This window comes from Psammomys obesus, unplaced genomic scaffold, assembly GCF_907164565.1.
Source record: "Psammomys obesus unplaced genomic scaffold, mPsaObe1.curated_primary_1811, whole genome shotgun sequence".
NCBI classification, from domain to species: Eukaryota; Metazoa; Chordata; class Mammalia; order Rodentia; family Muridae; genus Psammomys; species Psammomys obesus.
The window spans coordinates 41,554-66,430 of NW_026594014.1; the positions used below are offsets into that span (position 1 = coordinate 41,554).

General features: G+C 39.5%; 1 protein-coding gene across 1 annotated transcript in view; it reads left to right on the plus strand.

Annotated features, from left to right (window-relative positions):
- LOC129684528 (vomeronasal type-2 receptor 116-like) overlaps window positions 1-21,984 on the plus strand; it is a gene marked incomplete at its 3' end in the record, with an annotated part of 54,397 nt that extends 32,413 nt beyond the window's left edge. The window contains 2 exon segments of the mRNA XM_055617717.1: window positions 12,205-13,084; window positions 21,951-21,984. Of these exon segments, the coding sequence (XP_055473692.1) occupies window positions 12,205-13,084; window positions 21,951-21,984 (914 nt within the window).
- Window positions 21,985-24,877: the final 2,893 nt, after the last annotated feature.

The following is a 24,877-nucleotide window of genomic DNA, read 5'->3' on the forward strand; positions in this document are numbered from 1 at the left end:
TGATTATCTTCTTTAGGTGTGTAGATTTCATTATGTTTATCATATCTTGTAGGTCTATATAAGTGAGTATATACCAAGTTTGTCTTTCTCCTTCTGGGATACTTCACTCAGAATGATCTTTTCTAGATCCCACCATTTGCCAGCAAATTTCATGATTTCCTCCATTTTGATTGCTGAGTAGTATTCCATTGTGTAAAAATACCACAATTTCTGTATCCATTCCTCCGTTGATGGACATCTGGGTTGTTTCCAAGTTCTGGCTATTACAAATAAAGCTGCTACGAACATGGTTGAACAAATGTCCTTGTTGTGTACTTGAGCAAATTTTGGGTATATACCTAGGAGTGGTATAGCTGGGTCTTGAGGTAGCACTACTCCTAGTTGTCTGAGAAAGCGCCAGATTGACTTCCAGAGTGGTTGAACCAGTTTACATTCCCACCAGCAATGGAGGAGGGTTCCCTTTTCTCCACAACCTCTCCAGCATGTGCTATCACTTGAGTTTTTCATCTTGGCCATTCTGATGGGTGTAAGGTGAAATCTCAGGGTCGTTTTGATTTGCATTTCCCTAATGGCTAATGAGGATGAACATTTCTTTAAGTGTTTCTCTGCCATTCGATGTTCCTCTTTCGAGAATTCTCTGTTTAGCTCTGTTCCCCATTTTTTAATTGGATTACTTGGTTTGTTGCTTTTCTGCTTCTTTAGTTCTTTATATATACTGAATATTAACCCTCTGTCAGATAAAGGGTTGGTGAAGATTCTTTCCCAATCTGTAGGCTGTCTATTTGTTTTGATGACAGTGTCTTTTGCTTTACAGAAGCTTTTCAGTTTCATGAGGTCCCATTTATTGATTTTTGCTCTTAGAGCCTGTGCTGTTGGTGTTCTGTTCAGGAAGTTGTCTCCTGTGCCAATGAGTTCTAGGCTGTTTCCCACTTTTTTTTCCAACTGATTTAGAGTATCTGGTTTTATGTTGAGGTCCTTGATCCACTTTGACTTTAGTTTTGTGCAGGGTGATAAATATGGATCTATTTTCATTTTTCTGCATGTAGACATCCAGTTGGACCAGCACCATTTGTTGAATATACTGTCTTTTTTCCATTGAATGGATTTGGCTTCTTTGTCAAATATCGAGTATTCATAGGTGTGTGGGTTTATTTCTGGGTCTTCTATGCGGTTCCATTGATCCTCCTTTCTGTTTCTATGCCAATATCATGCAGTTTTTATTACTGTTGCCCTGTAGTACAGCTTGAGATCGGGAATGGAGATACCTCCAGATGATCTGTTGTTGTACAGGATTGTTTTGGAGATTCTGGGTTTTTTGTTTCTCCATATGAAGCTGAGAATCTTTTTTTCAAGGTCTGTAAAGAATTGAGTTGGTATTTTGATGGGTATTGCATTGAATCTGTAGATTGCTTTTGGCAGGATGGCCATTTTCACAATGTTAATCCTACCAATCCATGAGCACGGGAGATCTTTCCATCTTCTGAGATCTTCTTCGATTTCTTTCTTTAGAGATTTGAAGTTTTTCTCAAACAGGTCTTTCACTTGCTTGGTTAGAGTCACACCAAGGTACTTTATGTTATTAGTGGCTATTGTGAAGGGTGTTGTTTCCCTAATTTCTTTCTCAGCCTTTTTGTCTTTGGTGTACAGGAGGGCTTCTGATTTTTTTGAGTTGATTTTGTATCCTGCCACTTTGCTGAAGGTGTTTATCAGCTGAAGGAGTTCTCTGGTTGTATTTTTGGGGTCGCTCATATATACTATCATATCATCTGCGAATAGTGACACTTTGACCTCTTCCTTTCCGATTTGTATCCCCTTGATCTCCTTTAGTTGTCTTATTGCTCTGGCTAGGACTTCAAGTACTATGTTGAAGAGATATGGAGACAGTGGGCAGCCTTGTCTTGTCCCTGATTTCAGTGGGATTGATTTAAGTTTCCCTCCATTGAGTTTGATGTTGGCTATAGGCTTGCTGTATATTGCCTTTACTATGTTTAGATATGTGCCTTGTATTCCTGATCTCTCCAAGACTTTAAACATGAATGGGTGTTGGAATTTGTCAAATGCTTTTTCAGCATCTAAGGAGATGATCATGTGTTTTTTCTCCTTCATTTTGTTTATGTGGTGGATTACATTGATGGATTTCCGTATATTGAACCACCCTTGCATGCCTGGGATGAAGCCTACTTGGTCGTGGTGGATGATATCTTTGATGTGTTCTTGGATTCGGTTTGCAAGTATTTTATTGAGTATTTTTGCATCAATGTTCATAAGAGAGATAGGTCTGAAGTTCTCTTTTTTGGTTGGATCTTTGTGTGGTTTAGGTATCAAGGTGACTGTGGCTTCATAGAATGAGTTTGGTAGTGTTCCTTCTGTTTCTATTTTTTGGAAGAGTTTGAGGAGAATTGGTGTTAGCACTTCTTTGAAGGTTTTGTAGAATTCTGCACTGAAGCCATCTGGTCCAGGGATTTTTTTGGTGGGGAGACTGTTAATGACTGCTTCAATTTCCTTGGGAGATATAGGGCTATTCAGTCTTTCTACCTGATCTTGGCTTAATTTTGGTAGATGGAATCTGTCAAGAAAATTATCCATTTCATTTAGATTTTCAAATTTTGTGCCATATAGGTTTTTGTAGTATGACCTAATAATTGTTTGGATTTCCACAGTATCTGTAGTTATGTCCCCATTTTCATTTCTGATTTTGCTGATTTGTATGGTTTCTCTCTGCTTTTTAGTTAGTTTGGCTAGGGGTTTGTCTATCTTGTTGATTTTCTCAAAGAACCAGCTTTTTGTTTCATTGATTCTTTGGATAGTTTTATTTGTTTCTAATTGATTGATTTCAGCCCTGAGTTTGATTATTTCCAGCCTTCTGCTCCTCTTGGGTGTATCTGCTTCTTTTTTTCCTAGGTTTTTCAGTTGGGCCATTAAGTTGTTTGTATGTGATGTTATGAATTTCTTCTTGCAGGCATTTAGTGCTATAAATTTTCCCCTGAGCACTGCTTTCAATGTGTCCCATAAATTTGGGTATGTTGTGCCTTCATTTTCATTGAATTCTAGGAAGTCTTTAATTTCTTTCTTTATTTCTTCCTTGACCCAGCTGTCATTGAGTAGTAAGTTGTTCAGTTTCCATGTGCGTGTCATTTTTTTGTTGTTTCTGTTGTTGTTGATGTCCAGCTTTAGTCCATTATGGTCGGATATATACAAGGGATTATTTCAATCCTTTTGTATCTGTTGAGGCTTGCTTTGTGACCCACTATATGGTCTATTTTGGAGAAGGTTCCATGTGGTGCTGAAAAGAAGGTGTACTCTTTTGAGTTTGGGTGAAAAGATCTGTAGACGTCTATTAGGTCCATTTGATTTAGGGATTCTGTGAGTGCTTTTATTTCCCTATTTGGTGTCTGTCTGGTTGAAATGTCTCTTGATGAGAGTGGGGTGCTGAAGTCTCCCACTATTAAGGTATTAGGATCAATGTATGATTTAAGCTTTAATAATGTTTCATTTATGAATGTAGGTGTTCTTGTATTTGGGGCATAGATATTCAAGATTGTGATATCCTCTTGGTGGATTTTTCCTTTGATGAGAATATAGTGGCCCTCCTTATCTTTTTTGATTAACTTTGGATGGAAGTCTATTTTATTAGATATTAGGATGGCTACTCCAGCTTGTTTTCTGGAACCATTTGCTTGAAAGACATTTTTCCAGCCCTTTACTTTGAGGTGGTGTTTATCTTTGTTGCATAGGTGTGTTTCTTGGATGCAACAGAATGTTGGATCCTGTTTCCGCAACCATTCTGTTAGCCTGTGTCTTTTTATTGGGGAGTTGAGTCCATTGATATTGATAGATAGTAGTGACCAATGCATGTTAGTTCATTTTGTAATGGAGTTGGTGTTCTTACCCTGTTTCATTGCTTGTTTTCCTTTCGTTTTTGTTGGGATATTATCTGTATGCCCTGTTTTCTTGGGTGAAGTTGTTTTCGTTGGATTGGAGTTTTCCTTCTAGTATCTTCTGTAGGGCTGGTTTGCTGTGTAGATATTGCGTAAATTTAGTTTTGTCATGGAATATTTTGTTTTCTCCATCTATGTTGATTGAAAGCTTTGCAGGGTATAGTAGTCTGGGTTGACATTTGTGATCTCTTAGAGTCTCCATGATACTTGCCCAGGCCCTTCTGGCTTTCATAGTTTCTGATGAGAAGTCTGGTGTGATTCTGATAGGTCTACCTTCATATGTTACTTGGCCTTTTTCCCTGGCTGCTTTTAATATCTTTTCTTTGTTCTGTAGATTTAGTGTTTTGACTATGATGTGACGTGATGTATTTCTTTTCTGCTCTAGTCTATTTGGAGTTCTGTAGGCTTCTTGTATATTTATAAACATCTCTTTCTTTAAGTTGGGAAAATTTTCTTCTATGATTTTCTTGAAAATATTTTCTGGACCTTGGAGCCTGGAGTCTTCTTTTTCATCAATTCCTATTATTCTTAGATTTTGTCTTTTCATAGCGTCCTTGATTTCATGAATATTTTGTGATTGGAACTTTTCTGATTTTACTTTTTCTTTGAGAGAAGTATCAATTTCTGCAAGTGTGTCTTCAGCTCCAGAGATTCTCTCTTCCATCTCTTGTATTCTGTTGGTGATGCTTACTTTTGTGGTTCCTGATCTTTTCTCCAAGTTCTCCAGCTCAAGGGTTTTCTCATTTTGTGTTTTCTTTATTGATTCTAATTCTGTTTTCATGCCTTGCACCATTTCTTTTATGTGTTTGAATTTGGATTCCTGTCTCTCTACAATGGTCTCTATTTCCTTGTTCATTTCCTTTTTATATGCCACTAATTTTATCTCTACTTGTGCCTCTATTTGTTTGGCTATGTTTGCCTGTGTTTCTTTAAGGCTTTTGTCTATTTCTTCCTTCTTTACCTCCAATTGACTGGCCAACTCTTTGAAAGATTTGTTCATTTCCTCCTTATGAGCCTCAAATAATTGGGTAAGCATGGCTTTAAGGTCATTTTCCTGTGCTTCTGATGAATTGGAGTAGCCATCTATTTTGGGGTTTCCTGGTGAAGTCATGATGTCCTGATTTATGTTGGAAGTGTTCTTTCGCCTACCCCTGGCCATTGGCTTATTTGAAACCTTCCCTGTTTGTTTTTGGATTCTGCAAATCAGATTGGTACTGTCTCTCTCTGGCGTCTGGAGAGTTCTTCCGCAAGCTGAGAGAGGTCCTGTGTCCTTAGCGTGTGCTGAGGACTAGCTGTACCTGTGGGAGAAAAGTACGCAGGCGCAGACGGGGCAAATGCAAGTGTGTGTGTGTGTGTGTGTGTGTGTAGGTGTGCGTGGACGTGTATTTCAAGGGACAGAGTGATGGCTAATGTTGAACCCTTGAGTGTGTGGGAGAGGCTCTGTACTGTGTATGTCGCAGGCGCTAGTGATGATCGCAGTGCAATTTCTGGCATTAACTGCCTTAACTCCTCAATTAGAACCACAGAGCAGGAACTTCAATGTCCCAAGTGCCCCTCTGTTTCCCAAAGTGGGTATATGGGTGGGAGGGGGTTTGATGCCTGGCTTCTGTTTTAGAAGAACCCAGGATCTGGGGATTTGCAGATTCTCAAGGGTGCACTCACTTACAGGCAGGACACTTGGCAGAGATCAGGGTATCTGGGGTCTCTGCTCTCTGGTTTGGCCCTGCTTCTTTGATGTGCTCCGCCAGCTCCGTGCTGCTGTCACTGCCAGGTTATGAGGTCTTGCTGCAGCTGGAGATTTCAAGGTGGTCACGTCAGGAGGAATCAGGGTAAACAGACTTTCTGTTTTCTGGTTTGGCCCTGGTTAGACTTAAACTGGAGGGCTGATGTGCCCCGCCAGCTCAGTGCTGCTCCACCGCCAGGTTAGAAAGTCCTGTTGTAACTGGAGACTGGGTTGCTGGTCCAGATGTTTTCTGGGAAGTCCTGGGGTCTCTTCACTGTGCTCTCCCAGTGCCTGGTGTGCCTAGCTAGTGTGGCATTTCTGTCTGGTTTTGGTGAGTATATAGCGTATTTTCTGTCACTGTGGGATTGGGCGGGCCGTACTGTCAGTGATCGCGATCCTGTGGAGCTAGTATGGTGTCTAGCAGACTTGGGCCCTGGGAGAATGGTGCAGCCACCACGCGGATCTGGGACTCTGAGATGGGTACTGCTGGCACCTGCCGTTAAAGGGCTTGGAGCTCTGCCACAGCCCCTGCGGATCCCAGGCAGTTATGTCTGCACAGAGAGAGATGATTCCGCTGTGCTGAGGAGGAAGGCAGTCTGGGGGAGGGGAGTGCTGCAAGATCAAAGGGTCGTTTCTCACCTTCCCCAAACAAGTCTCCAGGTGACCCGAGACCAAAGTTTTCGCCTCCTGGGATGTTCCCTGTTGTTTAGGAAGCCTCACCGTTGTTTTCCTGGGTTAGAGGTCCTTCCACGCACCAACTCAGATGGTTAGCAATTCCACAGCTCAGAAACTGTGTGTGCTAGTCGCCATCTTGGCCTCTCCAAGACTTTAAACATAAATGGGTACTGGACTTTTCCAAATGCTCTTTTGTCATGTAAGGAGATGATCATGTGGTTTTTCTCCTTCAGTTTGTTTATGTGGTGGATTATATTCATGTATTTCCGTATGCTGAACCAACCTTGCATGCTTCTGATGAACCCTACTTGGTCATGGTGAATGATAACTTTGATGTGTTCTTGGATTTAGTTTGCAAGTATTTTATTTTTTTTAACTTTTATTGATCACACTTTATTCCCTTTCTATCCTCCCATAAACTCCTCCCTCTTCCTTTCCAAATCCAACGTTCCCTCTCCTTCTTCATGCATGCCCTTCCCCAAGTCCACTGATAGGGGAGGTCCCCCTCTCCTTCCTTCTGATCTTAGTCTATCAGATCTCATAAGGAGTGGCTGCATTGTCATCCTCTGTGGTCTTGTAAGGCTGCTTCCTCCTCTGCCAGTTTGCAGAAGGTGTTTATTAGCTGTAGGAATTCCCTGGTAGAATTTTTGGGGTCACTCAGGTATATTATAATATCATCTGCAAATAGTGATACTTTGACTTCTTCCTTTCGAAATTTATCCCCTTGATCTTCTTCAACTGTCTTATTGCTCTAGCAAGGACTTCCAGAACTATGTTGAAGAGATATGGAGAGATTGGGCAGCCTTTCCTTGTCCTTGATTTCAGTGGGATTGCTTTAAGTTTTTCTCCATTTAGTTTGATGTTGGCTATAGGCTTGATGTATATTGCCTTTTCTATGTTTAGATATGTGCCTTGTATTCCTGATCTCTCCAAGACTTTAAACATGAATGGGTGTTGGACCTTGTTGAATGCTTTTTCAGCATCTAAGGAGAAGATCATGTGTTTTTTTTTTTCTTTCAGTTTGTTAATATTGTGGATCACATTGATGAATTTCCTTGTATAGACCACCCCTGCATACCTGGAATGAAGCCTACTTGGTCATAGTGGATGATGTCTTTGATGTGTTCTTATATTCGTTTTGCAAGTATTTTATTGAGTATTTTTGCATCAATGTTCATAAGCGAGATAGGTCTAAAGTTCTCTTTTTTGGTTGGGTCTTTGTGTGGTTTAGGTACCAAGGTGACTGTGGCTTCATAGAATGAGTTTGGTAATGTTCCTTTTGTTTCTATTTTGAGGAATAGTTTGGAGAGAATTGGAGTTAGCACTTTTTTTGAAGGTCTGGCAGAATTCTGCACTGAATCCATCTGGTTTTTTTTTGGAAGTGAGACTGTTGATGACTGTTTCTATTTCCTTGGGGAATATAGGCCTATTCAATCTTTCTACCTGATCTTGACTTAATTTTGGGAGATGGAATCTATCAAGAAAATGTTCTATTTCTTTCATATTTTCAAATTTTGTGGCATATAGGCTTTTGTAGTAAGACCTAATGATTGTTTGGATTTCCTCGGTGTCTGTAGTTATGTCCCCTTTTTCATTTCTGATTTTGCTGATTTGGATAGTTTCTCTCTGCCTTTTAGTTAGTTTGGTTAAAGATTTGTCTATCTTCTTGATTTTCTCAAAGAACCAGCTCTTGGTTTCACTGAGTCTTTGAATAGTTTTATTTGTTTCTAATTGATTGATTTCAGCCCTGAGTTTGAGTATTTCCAGCAGTCTGCTCCTCTTGGGTGTATTTGCTCCTTTTTTGTAGGGCTTTCAGTTGGACCATTAAGTTGTTTGCATGAGATATCACAAATTTCTTCTTGGAGGCACTTAGTGCTATGAATTTTCTTCTGAGCATTGCTTTCATCGCGTCCCACAAATTAGGGTATGTTTTACCTTCATTTTCATTGAATTCTAGGAAGTCTTTAATTTCTTTCTTAACCCAGCTGTCATTGAGCAGCAAGTTGTTCAGTTTCCATGTGCTTGTAGGCTTTTTTCTAATTCCATTGTTGTTTAGGTCCAGCTTTAGTCCATGGTAGTCAGATAGAATACAGGAGATTATTTCAATCTTCTTGTATCTGTTGATGCTTGCTTTGTGACCAACTATATCGTCTATTTTGGAGAAGGCTCCATGAAGTGCTGAAAAGAAGGTATAATCTTTTGATTTTGGGTGGAAAGTTCTGTAAACATCTATTAGGTCCATTTGATTTAGGACTCCTGTAATTGCCTTTATTTCCTTATTAGGCTTTGTGTAGATGATCTGTCCCTTGGTGAAAGTGGTGTGTTGAAGTCTCCCACTATTAAGGTGTTGGAAGTGATGTGTGATTTAAGTTTTAATAATGTTTCATTTATGAATGTAGGCGCTCTTTTATTTAAGGCATAGATGTTCAGAATTGTGATGTCCTCTTGGTGGATTTTTCCTTTGATGAGAATGTAGTGTCCCTCCTCATAAGTTTTGATTAATTTTGGTTGAAATTCCATTTTATTAGATATTAGGATAGCTACCCCAGCTTGTTTTCTGGGTTTGTTTGCTTGAAAGACATTTTTCCAGTCTTTTACTCTGAGGTAGTATTTATCTTTGTTGCAGAGGAGCATTTCTTGGATGAAGCAAAATGGTGGATCTTGTTTCCGCACCCATTCTGTTAGTCTGTGTCTTTTTATTGGCCAGTTGAGTCCATTGATGTTGATAGATAATAGTTACCAATGAACGTTAGTTCCTTTAATATTGGAGTCGGTGGTCTTACTGTGTTTCATTGCTTGTTTTCTTTTATTCTGTTGGGATATTATCTGTATGCTATGTTTTCTTGGGTGAAGTTGTTTTCATTGGATTGGAGTTTTCCTTCTAGTATCTTCTGTAGGGCTGGTTTGCTGTGTAGATATTGCATAAATTTAGTTTTGTCATGGAATGTTTTCTTTTCTCCTATGTTGACTGAAAGCTTTGCAGGATATAGTAGTCTGGGTTGGCATCTGTGGTCTCTTAGTGTCTGCATGACACCTGCCCAGGCCCTTCTGGCTTTCATAGTTTCTGATGAGAAGTCTGGTGTGATTCTCATAGGTCTACCTTCATATGTTACTTGGCCTTTTTCCTTTGCTGCTTTTAATATCTTTTCTTTGTTCTGTAGATTTAGTGTCTGTGTGTGTGTGTGTGTGTGTGTGTGTGTGTGTGTGTAAGTCTGCGAGGAATGTGTCTCAAGTGACAGAGTGATAGAGAATTTTGACCCCTTGAGTGCGTGGGAGGGGCTCTGCCTTACAGGCTTCTAGGTGGTTATTTGTATGTAGCAGGTGCTGGTGATGGTCGCTGCACAATTTCTGGCATTAACTGCCTTAACTCCTCAGCTGGACCTGCAGAGCAGGGGCTTCAATGTCCCAAGTGACCCTCTTTTTCCCACAGTGGGTATGTGGGTGTGAGGGGTCCAACGTCTGGCTTCTATTTTAGAAGGACCCTGGATCAGGGGATCTATAGACATTCAAGGGCCCACTCACTCTCAAGCAGGTCACATCGGCAAGGATGGGGTATCCGGCTCTCTGCTCTCCGGTTTGGCCCTGCTTGTTCTTATGCAGGAGGACTGAAACATTCCACCAGTTCAGTGCTGCTGCAGCCGCCAAGTTAGGAAGTGCAGCTGCAGCTATAGACTGGGATGCCGGTCCAGATGCCTTTTGGGAAATGCTTGGGGTCCTCAACCGTGCTCTCCAAGCCTGAGAGGCCCAGCGCCTAGTGTGTTTAGGTTGTATGACACAGACACACACGCGCATGGGCACCTGCATTTGCCCTTTTGTGCCCGCTTACTTTCCTCTCATAGATACAGCTAGTGCACCAACCCACACACTGAGACCACGGGACCTCTCTCAGCTTCCTGAAGATCTCACCAGATGCCAGAGAGAGATAGTACCAGTCTGAACTGCAGAATCCAGAAACAAACAGGGAAGGTTTCAGATAAACCAATGGCCAGGGGTAGGCGAAAGAACACATCCAACATAAATCAGGACATCATAACTTCACCAGCAACCCCCAAAATTGATGGATACTCCAATTCATCAGAAGCACAGGAAAATGACTTTAAAGCTATACTTACCGAATTATTTGAGGCTCATAAAGAGGAAACAATTCTCTCAGAGCAATAGCCATGCAAATTCAGACAGTTAAGACGATATATACAAATCTATCAAAGATTTGGCCAATCAATTGGAGGAAGCACTATTTCTAAATGTCTGAGAAAACACCAGATTGATTGCACAAAAATAAAGTCCAAGTGGATCAAACACCTCAACATAAAACCGCAATAGAGGGAGATTTTAAAACCACTTTATTTTATCCTTTACTCTAAAGTAGCAACTATGTGGCTAAAGCTCCCAAGGTTTTGTATTTGTTGGGCATGTAACTCCACCCACTTTTTTCAAGTATGTTTGTACCAGCTTTCGTTTTTGATGATTTCATTCATTGCTTAGCTTCTCTCTAATTCCCTTTCAGAAATTGGAAGTTTAGCTTGGTGTGGTTTCCATTCCATTTAGCATCATTTCTTTTAGTTGTCATTTCATTTAGTATCAGGCTATAAAATTTTTATCTCCTTGAGCTCTACGTGTAGCTCCATTACGCTTCATGGTGCACTTTTTTCCTCAAACTGGACATTTGTATTCTCCCTTGCTTACTTTGCTCCTTTTCTCTGTGTAATATTGATCACTAGTATCCACACAAGGAAATCAAATTAGTTTATCTTAACATTTCCTCTCCCAATATCTTTCAATTTAGCCTCAGGGAAACTTTTTAGAACAAGTACAAAAAAAATCACAAACATTTTTTGCAAAATTATAGAAGAACAGTCTCTTAGCCTCTTTGATTTTCTCCTTTAAAAATTCTTGACCTGGGCAACAACTATTCAAATGTCCCTTTTACTGTCTTCCATGATTCTTCTGGTAGGCCTATTAATCCCAACTTAAAGCATTCAACTTCTTCCCTAATCCAAAGTACCAAACTTCACATTCAGCAGAATGGTCAGGCCCGTCACAGTAATACAATTTCTCTCTAGTATTTCTGCCTGGGTGTGTGTTCTATTGACATAAAGAGACAACGTGACTATGAAAATACTTATAAAAGAAAGTATTTTATTGGAGCTTGCATACAGTTTCAGAGATATTCCATTATAATTATGCCAGGGAGCTTTAGAAGCATGCAGTCATGCATGGTTCTGGAGAAGTACCTGAATGTTCTACATCCAGATTCTCAGGTATCAGGAAGAGAGCGTCACTGGATTTGGCCTGAGCTATGGAAAACCCAAGGTTTATGCTCAGTGACATACAACCTCCAGCAAGACCACACCTAATCCAGTAAGACCAAACCAACTCCAAAAATAATGCATCTCTTAATACTTACAAATCATTCCATTCCCTAGTGACATTCAAACCTATGACCATATAGGGAAGTTACTCACTCAAACTACTACACACGTACAGCCCAAATATCTGTGTCCAATAAGCTTAAAGTTTAAGCTTAAAGCTTAAGAGTTCACCACTCTGAGCTGTTATACATTATTATTTATAATGACCAAGAAAATTCAGGTAATTTTCCTATTTTAAACACTTTTATAAATATAAAAATTAGTAAGTAAGAATATATATTTTCTCTTCATTATTTTTTTGTGAAGTTGGTATGCTCCATCACTAGGGATAATTACAGAGCACCATGATCTCATTGCTTCCTAGAGCAATAAATAATAAAATTGTTACTGAATAATAAAATGTTTATTGTGCTAGTCTCTGATTAATACAGACACTAAATTATTAAGTATACAGTGATTTAATTTTATTACAGATTGTTTGTATGTTCTTCAGCAGGTATGGAGCAGTGTGTGAGCTGTCCAGATGACCAGTATGCCAACGCAGAGCACACATACTGCCTGCAGAGGCAGGTCTCTTTTCTGGCTTATGAAGACCCATTGGGGATGGCTCTGGCTTGCATGTCCTTGTGTTTCTCTGCACTCACAGCTCTTGTACTTGGTGCTTTTGTGAAGTACAAGGACACTCCCATTGTGAAAGCCAATAACCGCATTCTCAGCTACATCCTACTGATCTCCATCACCTTCTGTTTCCTCTGCTCATTGTGTTTTATTGGGCACCCCAACATGGGAACCTGTATCTTACAGCAGATGACATTTGGAGTCTTCTTCACAGTGGCTCTTTCTACTGTCTTGGCCAAGACAATTACTGTGGTCCTGGCCTTCAAGATCACTACTCCAGGAAGAAGGATGAAATGGATGCTGGTGTCAGGAGCACCTAACTTTCTCATTCCCATTTGTACCCTCATCCAACTAATTATCTATGGAATCTGGCTGGTAACATCACCTCCATATGTTGATACTGATACACACTCTGAACATGGGCAGATCATCATTGTATGCAACAAAGGCTCAGTCATTGCATTCCACCTTGTCCTGGGATACTTGGGCTCTTTGGCTCTGGGGAGCTTCACTCTGGCTTTCTTGGCCAGGAATCTGCCTGACAGATTCAATGAAGCCAAATTCCTGACCTTCAGCATGCTGGTGTTCTGCACTGTCTGGATCACCTTTCTGCCTGTCTACCACAGCACTAAGGGGAAGGTCATGGTGGCTGTGGAGGTCTTCTCCATCTTGGCCTCCAGTGCAGGGCTGTTAGGGTGCATCTTTGTGCCAAAGTGTTATGTTATTTTGATGAGACCAGATTCTAATTTTCTTCAAAAGTACAGAAATACATCACTGCGTTGAACCTTCATAGTTTAAAGATTATACTTAATTAGTTTTAGATTATACTTAAAATATCTGTTTCCTTTCCCTGGGAATTGTCACTTTTACAATTCCCAGATTTTTTTCAGTTATAAGTTTGAAACCTTTTGATCTTTCCTCCATCTAGTTTGACAAATTCATTGGTGTTCTGCTCACAATTTGTGAGTTATGTGAGTAATAACTTTTCGTATGCTTTCTGCTGTTCCAAGAAGACATATTATCACAGTATGCTTCCTCATCCTTTGACTCTCAAGATAGTTTTAAAAATTTCTTCTTCAAAAGAGGGAGAGGGCTACAGCTGGTATACAAGTGAATGTATAAAATTATTTAAAAATAAATAAATATTTTAAAAAATTCTTCTTCAATTATCCACAAGACTTTGGTTTGGGAGGGTTTTTTAGATGAACCCTTGCTTGAAATAGAGGAATCGTTAACAAAAGAACACCAGTTTGTCTTTACTTCTCCTACTTCTTCTGGTAGCATGCAGAGTACTTTCTAGCACCTTTCATGCTAGTCAGTAGGCTTGACTCTATAAGTTGGGCCCCAAGTCAACTGTTCTATATTTGGGGACATAAGCAAGTGTTTACCCATGAAATATCACCTTACCACCATTGCATAAGGAGAAACTCCACCACTGAGATCTATGTGGAAAAGGTGGTAGAAAGATTGTAAAAGATAGAGTTAGTGGGTAGATTTTAAAAAGCATCATGATGCGGAAACAAATGGACATATGAATTTACAAATACTTTGGAAGCATTCATAAGCCCTGCAGAAATACAACCCATAAGCATTCCAGTTCTAACATTTGCAGAAGGACTCAAAAATCTCATCTCTAAATAAGACATATTTTGCAATTTACACCTACTATAAAAAAAAATCATTTTTTATGACAGAATTTCACTATTTGTTTCAACCACACTCCAGGGAATGGTCATGCCTTATGTTTTAGTTGGCCAAAACAAAGGGGTTTTTTGTTATGTGTAAGTGTTGTAGGGACATTTAGGGTTTTATTTTCTTTGGGCGTTTATTTTGTCTTACTCTATTTTGTTTGTTATGATTTCCATTTTTGCTTTGTTTTGTTTAGGAGAGAGAGAAAAACAAGAAATAGATTCATAGACTGATGAATCTATTGGGGAGCATTGTACAGAGGGAACCTAAATATTATCAAAATGTATGATTGAAAAAATAATAAAAAATAAAATTAGAAATACATATAAAATGTATCTAGCTGTATATTCAGATGTAAATACTAAATAGATTTACGCTTTTTGGGTTGACAACAACCCCCAATATCTACAGGTAATCTTTCAAGAGCCTCCTTATTAACATAATAAATTGTTCTTTGAGTCATATTCCAAGGGAACCCAAAAGATTCTCAAAACTATAAATGCAGACATTTACCTTGTTGCCTCCCAGAAGCTGAAATGATGCCCTATTGCTGAAGATACCACATCCTTCAGATACCAGACATGCAAGTACTTAGCTGAAACTGACTAGGAAGCCTCCAAGTCCAACATATCTGTAAAGCCTATGAAATCAGAAAAGCAAAATCATTTGCAATAGCTACAAACATAAAAAATCTCTTGGCGTAAGCCTAACAAAGCAAGTGAGAAATGTGTATAATAAAAACTATAGATTTTGAAGAAAGAAACTGAAGAAGATATCAGAAGATGGGCTTCTGGTCTTGGTATATTGGTATAATTAACATGGTAAAATGACCATGCTACTGAAAGCAAGCTAAAGAGTTAATACAGTCTCTATCAATATTCCAACACAATTCTTTGCACACCTTGAAAGGAAAAATATTCAATTTCATGTGGAAAAAAACAAAACAAAACCCACGGTGGCTAAAAATAATCTTATTCTTTAAAAGAGCTTGTGGAGGTATCAGCAATCCTGATTTCAAGCTCTACTACAGAGCCAAACGCACTGCTTGCTCTACACACACTGATGATAATGCCCTATTACTGAAGACAACACCTACACAAACCACCAAAACAGTGACATATTGTGCTACTGCCTACTTGGAACCTTCATGATTATTGACTATTATTCATGTTACTGGAAAGTACTCTGCCTGTTAACAGAGTAGAAAGGTAAACACTAGAACAACTACAAAACCTTTGATCTCCAAAGGTTCCCTTCCTCTCAGCACCTCAAGGAAATGTCTCCAAAAATGACTACATACTGGAACAGAAAGTAAGCCTCAAAAAATACAAGAAAATGAAATAACACCTTGTATTCTGTCAAACCATCATGAATTAAAGCTAGATTTCCACAACAGAAGCAATAGAAGTCCCACAAACTCATGAAAACTGAACACTTTCTACTTAATGACCACTGTGTCAGGGATGAAATAAAGAAAAAAAATAAAGACTTTCTAGAAATTAATGAGAATAAAGGCAAAACATACCCAAACTTATGGGACACAATGAAAGCATGGCTAAGAGGAAAGGTCACAGCACTAAGTGCCTTCCTAAAGAAAGTGGAGAGAGCTCATACTAGCAACTTAACAGCTCACCTAAAAGCAATATATAAAAAGGAATAAAACACTCCCAAGAGGCAGGACATAATCAAACTCAGGGCTGAAAGCAATACCTAGAAACAAAGAGAACAATACAGGGAATCAATAAATCAAGATCTCTTTTTTTTTGTTTGTTTGTTTTTTGTTTTGTTTTGTTTTATTTTGTAAATCAACAAGATAGACAAACCCTTGGTGAAACTAACTAAAATACAAAGGGAGAGTATACAAATTAATAGTTTAAGAAATGAAAATGGGATATAATAACAGATACTGAGGAAATCCAAAGAATCATTAGATCATACTTCAAAAACTATGTGCCATAAAATTGGAAAATCTAAATGAAAGGGATTATTTTCTTGATAGATACCACCTACCAAAGTTTAAATCAAAATCAGGTTAACAATTTTTTTTCAAGTTTTTTTTTATTAATTACACTTTATTCATTTTGTATTCCCCATAAGCCCCTCCCTCCTCCCCTCCCGATCCCACCCTCCCTCCCCTTTCTGCATGCATGCCACTCCCCAAGTCCACTGATAGGGGAGGTTCTCCTCTTCTTTCTGATCTTAGTCTATCAGTTCTCATCAAAAGTGGCTGCATTGTCCTCTACTGTGGCTAGGCTGCTCCCCCCTCAGGGGGAAGTGATCAACGAGCAAGCCAATCAGATTGTGTCAGAGGAAGTCCCTCTTCCCATTACTATGTAACCCACTTGGACACTGAACTGCCATGGGCTACACCGGTGCAGGGGTTCCAGGTCATCTCCACGAATAGTCCTTGGTTGGAGTATGATTTTCTGGGAAGTTCCCTGTGTTCAAATTATCTTGTTCTGTTGCTCTCCTTGTGGAGTTCCCGTCCCCTCCAGCTCTTACTATTTCCCACTTCTTACATAAAATTTCATTCACTCTGCCCATCAGTTGGCCATCAGGCTCAGCATCTGCTTTGACAGTCTATACTGCAGAAGCTTTCAGAGGCCCTCTGTGGCAGGTTTCAAGGTTGTTTCCTGTTTTCTTCTGGCTTTCAGAGGCCCTTTGTAGCAGGTTCGGAGGTTGTTTCCTATTTTCTTTTTCTTCTGTTGTCCATCCTCTTTGCCCTTCAGAATGGGGATTGAACATTTTAGTTAGGGTCCTCTCTTTTGCTTAGTTTGTTTAGATGTACAGATTTTAGTGGGTTAATTTATATTGTATGTTTATATGAGTGAGTATATACCATGTGTGTCTTTTTGCTTCTGGGACAACTCACTCAGGATGATCCTTTCCAGGTCCCACCATTTACCTGCAAATTTCATGATTTCCTTATTTTTCATTGCTGAGTAATACTCCATTGTATAGATGTACCACAATTTCTGCATCCATTCTTCAGTTGAGGGGCATCTGGGTTGTTTCCAGCTTCTGGCTATTACAAATAACGCAGCTACAAACATGGTTGAGCAAATGTCCTTTTTGTGTACTTGAGCCTCTTTTGGATATATGCCTAGGAGTGGTATGGCTGGATCTTGAAGAAGCGCTATTCCTAGTTGTCTGAGAAAGCACCAGATTGATTTCCAGAGTGGTTGTACAAGTTTACATTCCCACCAGCAGTGGAGGAGGGTTCTCCTTTCTCCACAACCTCTCCAGCATTTGTTGTCCCTTGTGTTTCTGATCTTAGCCATTCTGGTGGGTGAAAGGTAAAATCTCATGGTTGTTTTGATTTGCATTTTCCTATTGGCTAATGAGGTTGAGCATTTCTTTAAGTGCTTCTCTGCCATTCGATATTCCTCTACAGAGAATTCTTTGTTTAGCTCTGTTCCCCATTTTTTAAGTGGATTACTTGGTTTGCTGCTTTTCAGCTTCTTTAGTTCTTTATATATATTGGATATGAGTCCTCTGTCAGATAAAGGGTTGGTGATGATTCTTTCCCAATCTGTAGGCAGTCGCTTTGTTTTGATGACGGTGTCCTTTGCTTTACAGAAGCTTTTCAATTTCATGAGGTCCCATTTATTGATTGTTGCTCTTAGAGCCTGTGCTGTTGGTGTTCTGTTCAGGAAGTTTTCTCCTGTACCAATGAGTTCTAGGGTATTCCCCACTTTTTTTTCTAGCCGATTTAATGTGTCTGGTTTTATGTTGAGGTCTTTGATCCACTTGGACCTCAGTTTTGTGCAGGGTGATAATTATGGATCTATTTTCATTTTTCTACATGTAGACATCCAGTTGGACCAGCACCATTTGTTGAAGATGCTATCTTTTTTTCCATTGTATGGTTTTGGCATCTTTGTCAAAAATCAGGTGTCTGTAATTGTGTGGGTTTATTTCTGGGTTTCTGTTCGATTCCATTGATCCACCTTTCTGTTTCTATGTCAGTACCATGCAGTTTTTATAACTGTTGCTCTATAGTACCGCTTGAGATCAGGGATGGAGATACCTCCAGAAGATCTTTTATTGCAGAGGATTGTTTTAGCAATTCTCGGTTTCTTGTTATTCTATACGAAGTTGAGAATTTTTCTTTCCAGGTCTGTAAAGAATTGTGTTGGCAATTTGATGGGAATTGCATTAAATCTGTAGATTGCTTTTGGTAAGATGGCCATTTTTACTATGTTAATCCTGCCAAGCCATGAGCAATGGGAGATCTTTCCATCTTCTCATATCTTCCTCTAATTCTTTCTTCAGAGACTTGAAATTTTTTTCATACAAGTCTTTGACTTGCTTGGTTAGGGTTACACCAAGGTACTTTATGTCATTTGTGGCTATTGTGAATGGTGTTGTTTCTCTAATTTCTTTCTCAGCCCCTTTGTCTTTTGTATACGGGAGGGCTACTAATTTTTTTGAATTAATTTTGTATCTGGCCACTTTGCTGAAGGTGTTTATCAGCTGTAGGAGTTCCCTGGTAGAGTTTTTGGGGTCACTCATGTATACTATCATATCATCTGCAAATAGTGATACTTTGACTTCTTCCTTTCCCATCTGTATCCCCTTGATCTCCTTCAACTGTCTTATTGCTCTAGCAAGGACTTCCAGCACTATGTTGAAGAGATATGGAGAGAGTGGGCAGTCTTGTCTTGTCCCTGATTTCAGTGGGATTGCTTTAAGTTTCTCTCCGTTCAGTTTGATGTTGGCTATAGGCTTGCTGTATATCGCCTTTACTATGTTTAGATATGTGCCTTGTATCCCTGATCTCTCCAGTACTTTAAACATGAATGGATGTTGGATTTTGTCAAATGCTTTTTCAGCATCTAGGGAGATTATAATACAGTTGAAGACCAAGGACTATTCATGGAGATAACCTAGACCTCCTGAACAGATGTAGCCCATGGCAGTTCAGTGTCCAAGTGGGTTACCTAGTAATGGGAAGAGGGACTGCTTCTGACATAATCTGATTGGCCTGCTCTTTGATCACCTCCCCCTGAGGGGAGAGCAGCCTTACCAGGCCACAGTAGAGGACAATGCAGCCACTTTTGATGAGAACTGATAGACTAAGATCAGAAAGAAGAGGAGAACCTCCCATATCAGTGGACTTGGGGAGTGGCATGCATGCAGAAAGGGGAGGGAGGGTGGGATCGGGAGGGGAGGAGGGAGGGGCTTATGGGGGGATACAAAATGAATAAAGTGTAATTAATAAAAAAAATAAAATGTAACTAATTATAAAAATAAAATTAAAAAATAAATCTAGCCAAATGTAGAAGGAAGATTAAAAAAATTAAATCATTCTGTTCAGTGTAGGGCATTACAGAACACCAAATATACTAGACCAGAAAAGAAACACATCATGTCACATCATAAAACAAAACAAAACAAAACAAAACAAAACAAAACAAAAAAACCCGATGAAAACAAAGAAATCATGAAATTTGCAGGGAAATGGCGGTATCTAGAAAAGATCATCCTGAGTGAGGTATCTCAGGAGCAGAAAGACACAAAATGTATGTATTCACTTATAAGTGGATACTAGACTTATCTGGTATTTAGTATTCACTTATAAGTGGATACTATCCTATGTTTATAAGATAGGATAAACATAGTAAAATCTGTACACCTAAAGAAGCTAAACAAGAAGGAGTAAGGGTAAGGTGATCAATCCTTACTTAGAAAGACAAATGGGATGGACATTGGAAGGAGGAGAAAACAAGGAACAGGACAGGAGCCTTCCATAGAGGGCCTCTGAAAGACTCTATGTAGCAGTGTATCAAAGCAGATGCTGAGACTCCTAACCAAACCTTGGACAGAGTGCAGGGAATCATAAGAAAGAAGAGAGTGTTAGTAAGACCTGGAGAGGATGGGAGCACCACAAGGACCAAATATATCTGGGCACAGGGGTCTTTTCTAAGACTTGATTCTCCAACCAAGGACCATGTATGGATATAACTTAGAACCCCTGCTCATCAGTACCACATGGCAGCTCAGCATCCAAGTGTGTTTCCCTAATAAGGGAAACAGGTACTGTCTCTGACAAGAACTCAGTGGCTGGCTCTTTGACCTCTACCGCCAGAGGAACGAGCAGTCCTGCTAGGCCACAGAGGAGGACATTGCAGCCAGTTCTGAAGAGACCTGACAAACTAGGGTCAGATGGAAGGGGAGGAAGACCTCCGCTATTAGTGCATTTAGAGAGGGGCAGGGAGGAGATGAAGGAGGAAGGATGATACTGGGAGGGACTAAGGGTGGTGGCTACAGCTGGGATACAAAGTAAATAACCTGTAATTAACATAAAAATTATTAAAAAAATTAGTTTCCCTTTAAAAAATACTTGCAAACCTAATCCAGGAACACAACAAAAGTATCATCACAATGACGAAATAGGCTTCATCCCAGGAATACAGAGATGGTTCAACATATGAAAGTTCATCAAAGTAATCCACAATATAAACTAATTGAAAAATAAAAACAAACACATGATCATCTCTTTAGATACTAAAAAGCCCTTTGACAAAATCCAACACCCTTTCATGTTTAAAGTCATTTCCCATCTCTTTGATTAAATTTGGTTGAACTTCAGTTTTATTATATATTAGAATGGCTACTCCACCTTGTATCTTGGCTTTTTCCTTGGAAAACCTTTTCCCAGGCCTTTGCTCTGAGATACTGTCTGTTAGCCTATGTATTTTGGTTAAGGAATTGAGTCCATTGATGTTGAGAGCTATTAATGACCAGTGATTATTAATTCATGTTATTTTGTTGTTGATGGTGGTAGTGTGTGTGTGTGTTTTCCTCCTTTTGGCTTGGTGGTCTGGACTTATATATTTCCTATATTTTCTTGGGTGTAGTTAACTTCCTTGGGTTGGAGTTTTCCTTCTAGTATCTTCTATAGGGCTGGATTTGCTCATTGATATTTTTAAAGTTTGGTGTTATCATGGAATCCTGTTTTCTTCATCTATGATGATTAAAAGTTTTGTTGGGTATAGTAGTCTGGGCTGACATCTGCGGTCTTTTAGCCTCTGCGAGGCATCTGCTCAGGCCCTTCTGGCTTTTAGAGTCTCTGTTGAGAAGTTGGTTGTATTCTGATAATTCTGCCTTTCTGTTTTCTTGGCAGTTTTTTTGTGGCACCTTTTAATATTCCTTCTTTGTTTTGTACATTTAGTGTTTTGATTATCATGTTCAGTAGAATTTTCTTTTTTCTTTTTTTTGCAACTATAAAACTTTAATTAACTTAAAGAGTTATTAGTTTGTTGCTATGTGAAAAATCATTCAAACTGTTCTTCCTTTCTTGGAATACAATGATAAAAGAATGCAAATACTATTAAAATACATAATGCTTTCCTAAAACCTATTTACAAAGTAAAAATCGACTAAGTTTTCTTTTGTTCAAGTGATGGTAGGATGGGTGAAAAACCTTGATTTGGGGACATTGTTTCTTAGTCTCCAGAATCTAGCCTTTACATGCTCTCCTAGGAAAGCAGTGTCTATTTGATGTGATAATTCTGTATTTGGCATAGTAACCCCCTTCCTAATATTGATAAGAATAGTAAGCTGGGAGATACTCAGAGACTGACTATCACAGTCACCACTCTAGACTCTATCTTAAGGGGAATAGAGGCCCACGCACTGCGCAGTAATCTGAAGAACTTACATGAGAACAGCACTTTACAGAAAGTGTAAACTTTGCCTAGAAGAAAACTCCAAAAAAGAATAGAAGGTACAGAAAAACAAATCTCAGATCACCATGAGGAAGGACATTCTTACTCTAAAGGTAGACAGACTATATAGCTATCTCTAGAAAAATGGGAATTTTGTAGTAAGCTGTAGATATTATAGTCTTCTCTCATTGTTTTAGTTACTTTATGTTTAACTAAACCATATTATATTAAGTTTGAGGCCATTTTTTCCTTATCTTTAGAGAAAAGAAAAAAGCAAAAACAAGAGGAAGGTGAAAATCAAAGAAGAGTAAGTACAATTTTTTTTTTAATTGTTAACTGTGAAATATCTAGGAAACACTGTAAGAATCTTACTTGGAATAAATGGCATAGGATTTTCTTTTCCCTGTAATATGTATGAGTGTTTTACTTGCATGTATGACTTTATACCGTGTATAAATCTGGTACTCAGAGTACACAAGAGGGCATTTGAATCACCTAGAACTGGTATTATACATGGCTTGGAATAGCATCCTAGTCATTTGAAAGAGCAACAAATACTCTTAGCTACTGATTCATATCTCCAGCCCTGGATGTATCTTTTATTTTTTTTATTAATTACACTTTATTCATTTTGTATCCTCCCATAAGTCCCTCTCTCCTCCCCTCCCGGTCCCACCCTCCCTCCCCTTTCTGCATGCATGCCACTCCCCAAGTCCACTGAGAGGGGAGGTTCTCCTCTCCTTTCTGATCTTAGTCTATCAGTTCTCATCAAAAGTGGCTGCATTGTCCTCTACAGTGGCCTGGTAAGGCTGCTCCCCCCTCAGGGGGAGGTGATCAAAGAGCAGGCCAATCAGATTATGTCAGAAGCAGTCCCTCTTCCCATTACTAGGTAACCCACTTGGACACTGAACTGCCATGGGCTACATCTGTGCAGGGGTTCTAGGTTATCTCCATGAACAGTCCTTGGTTGGAGTATGAGTCTCTGAGAAGTTCCCTGTGTTCAAATTTTCTTGTTCTGTTGCTCTCCTTGTGGAGACCCTGTCCTCTCCAGCTCTTACTATTTCCCACTTCTTACATAAAATTCCATTCACTCTGCCCATCAGTTGGCCATCAGGCTCAGCATCTGCTTTGATAGTCTGCAGGGCAGAGGCTTTCAGAGGCCCTCTGTGGTAGGTTCCTTATTTGTTTCCTATTTTCTTCTTCTGGCTTTCAGAGGCCCTCTGTAGAAGGAAAATTTTAATACTTTTATATACACATGCTAGGTATCCTGTCATATCTGTTCTTTTAAAAAAGTCATTAGTAGGGCTGGAGAGATAGCTCAGAGGTTAAAAGCACTGGCTACTCTTACAAAGGTCCTGAGTTCAATTCCCAGCAACCACATGGTGGCTCATAACCATCTATAATGAAATCTGGTGCCTTCTTCTGGTGTGCAAACATATGTTCAGTGAGAACATTGTATAAATAATAAATAAATAAATCTTTGAAAAAAGGTTTTTTGTGGCCCCTTTTAATATTCCTTCTTTGTTTTGTACACTTAGTGTTTTGATTATTATGTTCAGTAGGATTTTCTGTTCTGGTCTAATATAATTGATGTTCTGTAAGCTTCTTGTATGTTTATTAGGTATTTTTTTCCTTTTTTACATTGGGGAAATTTTCTTCAGTGGCTTTGTTGAAAATATTTTCTGGGCCTTGGACCTAGAAGTCTTTTATTAACATATAGCTTTTTTAAAAAAAAATTTATTTATTTATTACAATTTATTCATTTTTATCCCCTCTGCAGCCCTCTCCGTTGTCTCCTCACAATCCTATCCACCATCTCACTTCTCCCTCTAGGTACTTTCCTCAGTCCCCTAATAGGGGAGGACTTCCTCCCCTTCTATCTGACACTAGCTTATCAGGTCTCATCAAGGCTGGATGCATCATATTCCTCTGTGGTTCATGTCAGAGACAGGCCCTGTACCCTGTACTCTAGAACCCACTTAGAACCTGAGCAGCCTATGGGCTTCCTTTGAACAGGGCATCTAGGTTCTTTCCATGCATGGTCCTTGGTTGGAGTATCAGTCTCTGCAGTTTCTCCCAGACTCAGATTTTCGGGTTCTGTTGTTCTCCTTGTGGAGTTCCTGTCCCCTCCAGGTCTTTCTATCTCCCTCTTCTTCCATAAGGATTCCAGATCTCTGCCCTAAGTTTGGCTATGAATCTCAGCATCTCCTTCGATACGCTGGAGGGTAGTGTCTTTCAGAGGTCCTCTGTGGAAGGCTCCCATCCTGTTCCTTGTTTTCTTTTTCTTCCAATGTCTGTCATGTTTGCTCTTTTGAATGAGGACTAAGCCTCTTTCCTAGGGTCCATTTCTTTTTTTTTTCTTTTTACTTACCTCTCTTTTTTATTTATTTTTTATTTTATTAATTACAGTTTATTCACTTTGTATTTCAGCTGTAGCCCCCCTCCCATCCTCTCCCAACCCCATCCTGCCTCCCTATTCTCCTATGCCCATCCCCCAGTCCAATAATAGGGGAGGTGTTCCTCCCTTTCCATCTGACCATAGGCTATCAAGTCTCCTCAGGACTGGCTAATTTGTCTTCCTCTGTGGACTGGCAAGACAGCTCCCCACTGAGGTGGAGGTATTCCAAGAGCCAGCCCATGAATTCATGTCAGAGATGGTCCCTGGTCCTTATATTGGGGAACCCTCTTGGATACTGAGCTGCCCTGGGCTACTTCTGTGCTGAGGTTCTAAGTTATCTCCATGCATGGTCCTTGTTTGGAGTATCTGTCTTAGAAAAGACCCCTGTGCCCAGGATTTTTGGTTCTGTTGCTCCTTTTGTGGAAATCCTATACCCTCCAGGTCTTTCTGTCTGCCTCTTCTTTCATAAGATTCACTGCACTCTGCCCAAATTTTGGCTCTGCTGGGTGAAACACTGCCACATGTCTCTGAGGCTGAAGCTCTGTGCTGCTAGTAAATAAAGATTTCCTGGAAAAGTTAGTTAAGTAATCGGATAAACTGATGCATTTTACTACAAATTTAATAGTAATGCCCAGAAAAGTTCTCTTCTTGTGCAAGCTCCCTAATTGTGTCTGGGTCAATCATACTTGAAGCTGTCTCCTGGCTAATAATTCAGCATGCCTTTCACACAAAATGCTTCTTCACCTGCTAGTCTCCTGTGTATAGCTTTTCTTTTCATAAGTTATTCCTAT